General features: G+C 28.7%; 1 protein-coding gene across 1 annotated transcript in view; it reads right to left on the bottom strand.

Moving 5' to 3' along the window:
- Positions 1–7,787, bottom strand: part of LOC105621939 (fatty acid synthase-like) — a 16,001-nt gene that overhangs the window by 6,047 nt on the left and 2,167 nt on the right. Inside the window, exons 2-6 of the mRNA XM_012203375.1 lie at positions 7,340–7,633; positions 7,041–7,245; positions 6,781–6,941; positions 146–463; positions 24–43 (exon numbers count right to left, since the gene is read on the bottom strand). Of these exons, the coding sequence (XP_012058765.1) occupies positions 24–43; positions 146–463; positions 6,781–6,941; positions 7,041–7,245; positions 7,340–7,633 (998 nt within the window). The remainder of the gene's footprint in view (positions 1–23; positions 44–145; positions 464–6,780; positions 6,942–7,040; positions 7,246–7,339; positions 7,634–7,787) is intronic.

Raw genomic sequence — 7,787 nt, 5'->3', positions numbered from 1 at the left:
TTCTTCACGTAAATATTGTTGACCTGATTATTAAAAAATGCAACTGTAGTAAATTGTGATATAAAATTAATTTTTCGATGTTTTAAAAACTCGTAAAAGTATTTTTTTTATTCATTAATTTATATGAGAGCTATTTTAATTTTACCTGTAATTTTTTCATAAATTCTTCTATGGATTCCTTTGGTCCACATACGACGCTGCTGTTCTCACTGTTGTAGCATATTATTTCAATATTCGCTGGACATATATTTTTAAGATGCTCGTAATTGGTATTGACAACTGCCATCGAGCTACGAATTGTTTTTTCATCAGCACATGCCAAACCAATAAAGTATGCTGTTAAAATAGTTTGTTCAATAGTGAGGCACTTATCTGCGTATGCACAACCAAGTTCACCGGCAGAGTGACTAATCATGTAATCAGGAGTAATTCCTAAAGATGTTAGGAGATCTACTAAGCCAATCTACAAATGTGTATAAATAATTTTATAGGTAAACACTATATACTATAATACTTATTATTGTTATAATAATAAAATGTGATAAGGTTTTATTTTAATTCTTGGAAAATAATAACATTAAAAAACGTGTTCTACTTATAAATATGTATAATATTATTGATACTTATAGAGAGGAAGGCCCCTATTATAAGATAGGCGCCTAATATAACGACGTCTTTGCTAAACTAATAAACGCTATCTATTGGTCCCACCATAAATTTATTTCTCTTGGATTTATTGCTTTTGGAAAATTATTTAGTGAAAAATTCATTATTAGATCATGCCTTAGTCATTGCAAAAAAAGATTTTAGAATTTGGACGTTTTTCTAAGTTTCATTGAGATGAACCTTTAAACCTGGTTTATTATTTAATAAAAAAGTAAATATTTGTAATAAATTCTTCATGTAGTGATAGAGTAAGATAGTACTAATAGAAAAATACAGGATATGAATTGCTTAATTACAGAAGTTAGATTTGATGATAGTAAGGCATGATAGTAAGGAAGATTTGATGATAGTAAGGAAATCGTAATATGAGATATCCAGAATATTTCTAATATGATATAACTATGCTATAACTATGCTTTTATGTCATAGTGAAAATCATTGTTAAAGTATAAATGTATAATAACAATGACAACCGGAAAGAACATCGAGTGTTTCCGCTTGGTCTCACAAGGGTTCATCTCGGTTTGTACAACAAGTTAATGAAAATCCTTTATATCAGTAAAAGTTGAGCATAAGATGTAAATTAAGAAAAATAGCGGGAACGTATAAATCATAAGTTCCGAAAAATTTAATGTTATAGTGCATGGTAAAGTTTTAGAATAGCTAATATCTAAAAAAATATTAATTTATCTTAAAAATATTTGAAACAAAAGTAATAAGTAAAAGTAAAAGTAAAAACAAAAGTAAAAGTAAAGTTTTAAAAAAGTTATCAGATGATATAAATTTGACCTTGGAATGATCTTGGAAAGTGCTTTCAAGATTAATATAAAAATCTTTAACGAAATTTCCTATTTTTCATAGCATATCTTTGCAGCTGACTTTGAGACGTTTCCAAAACATTGGTTACAAACCTTTTCTTTATAAGAAGCTTCCGACATTTGGCATTTAAAAATTTCAGTACCGCCGGCATTAGCATCACTGGGAAGGTGCACCGCGTAGAAGTTGCACCGTCGGATTTATACATTTTTAATCGTAGTCAAAGTATTAAAATTGATTGTATCAAATAAAACTTACATTGTACTCAGCATAATAATGATCCGTTATAATACGATATAATTATATAATAATAACAAAGTCTTGAGAGCATATGAGAAGACGTTTCACGTAGGCAGTATTTATAAGTATGAAAGTTAAACGGAATTAATACTAACACAATCTCGACGATACAAATTTATAACTTATAAAACATGGAAACAAATGAATATCAACATTGATTTTACAATTTGATAATTTTTAAAACAAAAGCATATCTATTTTCTCTAAATTAAATCATTATTTAGCGAATCTAATAATTCCGTATCATATTTGCATATTAATTACGTTTTTTTATATGAATTTTTATATTCCGAAATTATCTTTTATTTAACCTTTATTCTTTATCTAAAATTTTGATGTCATTCCAATCAAAATCATGATTGTGCTCAATTCTATGTTCTGTTATTACAGTTATTACAGAAAATATTATGTGGTGTTCCTATTTATGTAAAAACATCTTTTTGACAAATTCATCTATTGAGATGTTTCACAGTTATACATTCATTAATATTCAGTATTCTTGGATTATCGAAACAGCGTACGATTGCGGAGGTTCAGCACCGTTGGATGAGTGGTACATTTAGAAAAATAAGGAGATTAATTCCCAAAGGAGAGAAGAAGTGTTTTTTTTAATTATAATTTTTGTCATGTGTATTATGGAATATAATGCAGATCAATAATATTATTTTAATAATAAAACAGAATTAATTAGGTAATTTTATAAAATAAACCCATTTATTTTCATGGTTTTCTTTGGGCGTTAACCTTCAATTTGGTGTAATCTTCAGTTGACGATTCGAAATTACACGCAAATTTGAGTATTCTTTTGAGTGTTTAACGCCCAAAATTGAGAGTTTTATTATCTTAAAGCTTATTAAATTCCCTTCAAAATAAGAGAGAGCATATTATTTTTTAAATTTTGCTCATAGATTTCTAGCATTTACTTAGAACTCGATATCTCATAATAGGAATCTTTTCTCTATACATACGAGGCATTTTTTAACAAATCGAATGGATTTTGTCAAAAATATGGGATCATATGTTTTATTTGTTGTTTCAAATTTTTTTACGCGTTTCCTATGTAATATTAATAAAATAAGCCGATACATATTTTGGCCTTTTTTTTGGTCAGTATTTTCAAAAAAACAAAAAGTTAAAGTTTTAAAAACTCACCGATTAAGCTTTTTAAAATCACATTAACTTCACTTCTATTCATTCTAGAGCATTCATTCACATAATCTAAATTGGGCTCATTTTAAATATAAAAAATCTACATTTCTACATTTACATATTCATTATTATTATAATTGTTATTAAATTATGATTATTATAAACAATTAAAATATTTAAAGTCATTTTACTGCTTAAGGTCAAAATAAAAATTTTTTTAATATCATGGTATTCTTCGTTAATTTTCTATAAAAGTCTATAAAGTTCTATAAAATTCTATAAAATTCTATAAAGTTCTATAAAAGAGGCAGGTTTAGGGGGGCGGGGGCGATATTTTTTGAAAAGAAATTCTAAAAAATAACTATTTTTTGGCGCAAATGAGAAAATTGTTCGTTGATTGCTAGATGTTTGCTCGTGTCACATGCTTTAATATGCTCCTATTATATCTTCTAAGTAGATACACTAGGCGGGTTCTAAGCTAGGTCCTCTGAGGGGGAGCGGACGCGGCGGGAAGATAGGAGTGGGAAAGATCCCCGGCATCACTGTTCATATAAACAATGATAACCAGGATCTTTTCTTATGTAAACCTCTTCTTCACCGATTTTGAAATTAGAGCAGAAAATATTTATTTTAGTCTCACTTATGTACTACATGTTTTCATACTACATGTTTTCATGTCTCTAGCCAGCACACAACGTCCGTTGGACATCCAAATCAGGTTTTTATTTAGTCCGAACGTCCATGGACTTAGTACAAATGTTTTAAAAACATACGTTACGCAACGTACAAATATGTTCACATTTGGACATTTTAAAAATGTTCATCTCATGCAAAAAATTTTCTAAATCTGCTCGCAACGTGTTATTTTCGCTGATTTGACAAGTAAAACATTTTTTAAGATCGCACGAGGAGTTTCACTTTTATTAGTATGTATGGACGTCTTCTGAACGTCCCATGGACGTCCCTAGGACATGTGTTGTATTGAAAATTTTCAACGACATACTACAACGACTATACTGCATATTGTTTAGATACATTATGGTACATAACTCATACTGTATCAATACGGCGTACTATTATCGAGGAGAGAGACTCTGAAGATTTCTAATCGAAAATGAGATACATGATAACTGATACTGTGAAAGTATAACGGATTTTTTAATCTGAAAATAGTCGTTATAATAAGATTAAATATTAGACAGTAACTGGCTGGATGTTCAGTTGAACTGTACAAATTTCTATTAGGTAGGTATTGAAGATGTATCATAATTATACATCTATGATTATATAAGTATTCATAGATCATCGAAGTGCAGCGATTTCTATTTCAGAAATCAAGGATAGTGAATAGTGATATGCAACCGGATGGGTGACTGTTTCAAAGCACTATAAAATTAGTTCTCGAATTCAAGGAAAAATGTTTTTTTTTTATCATAATTTTATGATGTATATTCTGGAATAAGATATTAATCAATAATAATACTCATATAAGAATCATTTTGTTTTGATTGTGATCTAAAATTTAAATTAATCTTAATTAATTTAGTCCAGTTTTAGTCCATTGCGATCTAAAATGAATGTTTTTAAGAAATCCAAAATGGTAACACTGGATGTCTTTAAAACATTTTTTTAAATATTTATGGATCTAATCTGGATGTTTTTAATATGTTCAAAACGTCCAACATGCGTTTTAAACATATTTTTAAAATGTTACTGTGCTGTTTGGGTATGTCATTGATGTGACAAATTCCCTAACCTTAATAATCGTTAATTTCAACGTTTAATATCTCGATCTACGGGGCAGTGCGTCACTCTTTTTTGCCACATTCATTTCGTACAAAAACGCATCGAATGAGTCTAATTTCGTCAAAATCGGTAAGGAAAGTAGAATTCTTAAGTATTATCAAAGTAATAAATTTACTGCCAAGATGCGTGCGCAGAGAAGAATAGGTTCCGATATTTTGCTTCTCGCATTATTCTGTCAAACTCAGGTAGGGGAAGCCCGGACAAAATAAACGCTCTGGGTAAAGCGAATATCTTTTATTTTCGCTATTATCTATCTTTAAGATTGCACTATGAGGCTCTAATAGTTGAAGGAATGACCGACCGGCGATAAAAGTACGAAATGACATAGGATTGCGTTCGTTGTGTTTAATAAGACATATAGAAAATTGAATGATTTTTCCTTAGATACGTAGCTTAATTATTATCTGTAATTCTTCCTTAACCAGTATGAATAATTTTTTAGAAGAATTCTGTGTCTTTAAACGTGTATTCGAAGTTAAAATTTTTCAGTTGGTGCTTCAACTTATTTTAATCTTTCCAAATTTGCGCTAGGGTCCTTTGCGCAAAGCGGGTGAGAGCAAAACGAATCCATTCTCTTTACTCGGTATATAATTATAATGAAAATACTGGAAATATGGAGGGATAGACGATCTTTCGAGTGTAAGAAAGGCAGATATTTGTTTACATCTTATTTTTGTTTATTTTTTGCCACAATGCAATATGATGATTTGTTTATGACTGATCCAGTTATTGCACAAAATAGGCCCATGAAAATTGCATTATATATAGAGGAGAGCTTATATATTTGATAGCTACTTTTGTGACGATTGCTAGAATTGCTTGAATTCTAATTTTTTAAATTTTATTTGCATTGCTCGAGTGATCCATTTGCTTTGTCCAGGGAGGTCGAGCAAAGCGGATGGTTTCTTTTCTTGTTTTAATTAAAACGACATATTAATGTTCAAGTTAAAAGATTTTTTTAATTTTATTTCAAATTAGGTCTATAAGAGATTCATGAAAATAAAAATGGTTTCTGATCTCTTTAATTTTAATTGTGTCATTTTTTCTTCTTAACTTTAATACGTCCGCGCTATGTGGGTTTCTCCTCATAAGCGCAAAATATTCCTAGAATATTATATAGATACTATTAAAAAATTAAAATTAGTTAATATAATATTTTGAGAATATTATATAATAATTTTTAATATTACGAGAGTATTTTATGGACATATATACATAGGTTATATGTCTACATAATATTGGTACATAATATTGGTATTGTATCCTTAATATCCCTGACATATTAAAATATTATATTTATAAATTAGTTTTAATTTACTTAATATTAAATACTTAATATTAAATAATATTATGCGCCTATAGGGATATAGCTAATACTAGGTCTATTTTATATGTCTCTTGTTGGAAGGTATCCTAGGATTTTTAGTTTCTCATACACGGGTGCACGAATACGATGGTGACGCATCATATTAATAAATTCCCGCCCGTCGCCGCACCGCGGAACTTAATTTCTTCCACGCAGATAATATCAATGACTATACTAAAAAAATATGATTTTTATAGAAAATTTAACGAGAAATACGATGGCATTTTTTTTTAATTTTTATTTTGCTGGCTTTGGGCAGTAAAATGATTTTAAATACTTTAATTGTTTATAATAATCATAATTTAACAACAATAATAATAATAATGAATACGTAAATGTAGATAATTATTTTATATTAAAAATGAATCTGATTTGGATGAATATTCTGTAAGAATAGAAGTGGAGTTATTGTGATTTTAAGAAGTGCATAATCGGCGAGTTTTGAAAACTTTAACCTTCCGTATTTTCGAAAATATTAACAAAAAAAATTGCCAAAATACATGTCAGCTTATTTTATATAGGAAATGCGTAAAAAAATTTTGTAATAAATTAAAAATATTATCCCATATTAAGTATTAGATTTGTAAAAGAATGAGGAACAGACTTTGAAAATGAAATTTTGGACAAAACGCATTTTGAAAGTCTGCTCCTTATATGAAAAATAATGGATTCTTTACCTGAATAGCGACGATTCCAAGAAAAACGTTCAATCTATTTTCGCTTATGTTTTCTTCCATTTTTGTTATAATGTCTGTGATACTTATACCGTATGGCTTTAAAACATCATTGCATTTTTTTATCGTTTTTGCAAAGACATGGAACTTTAATAAGTTTCGACCTAATAAGATTTTAATTTATAAATTATACCATTTAATAGTAATAAATTATACCATTTAATAGTGATTTATTAATAAAATATGAAATATTGAGTATGTACCCATTCCTGGCCAGTGCGTGCCTAAGGCTGAAAATATAAACCAGACAGGTCTGTTCACGTCTTCATAATTTTGAATTTCTTTTATTGAATCTTGTTGAAAAGAATTCAATATTATATATCCTCTCCATGGATGACCCTTTATATTGTCTGCATGAATATCGTGTAACAGGCGAATATATTCTACATCTATAGGATGGTTAGCAACCTGTAATAATAAAGTTTTAAAAATTAAAATTAAACATAACATCTCTAATTATCCAAAGTAATTATCGAAATATTTCTTAAAAATCTAAACTAACGTCATTTAAAAATAACTTCACAGATTCTTCAGTACGTCCAGATAATATGACAAGTCTAGGTAAGTCATCATTTGATGCTCCATTATTAATTTTCTGTTTGTGATTCCACTTCAATAACATATGAGCGTTCGATCCTCCAAAACCGTAACAATTGATTCCTACATAACCATTTTTGTGTGGCATTTGTTCTTGGATGACATGAATGCTTCCATTTAATAAGGCATCTATATCTTTCCTTGGCGATGTATAATTGATATTTGGTGGAACAAAACCAGTTTCGAATCCTATTATTACCTAATAATTATAATAACTGTTTTGAAGTGTGAATTCGAATTAATTTGTGAAATGCCGACTAATCATACATTATGTACATGGACTGTTTAATAAATAAAAGTGCAGAGTGCTTTTTGAGAATTATATTGGAAAATAAATCAAATTTTTTAAAAAG

Source organism: Atta cephalotes, assembly GCF_000143395.1.
Source record: "Atta cephalotes unplaced genomic scaffold scaffold00038, whole genome shotgun sequence".
Classification (NCBI taxonomy): Eukaryota; Metazoa; Arthropoda; class Insecta; order Hymenoptera; family Formicidae; genus Atta; species Atta cephalotes.
This window is presented reverse-complemented; position numbering and strand designations above follow the sequence as displayed.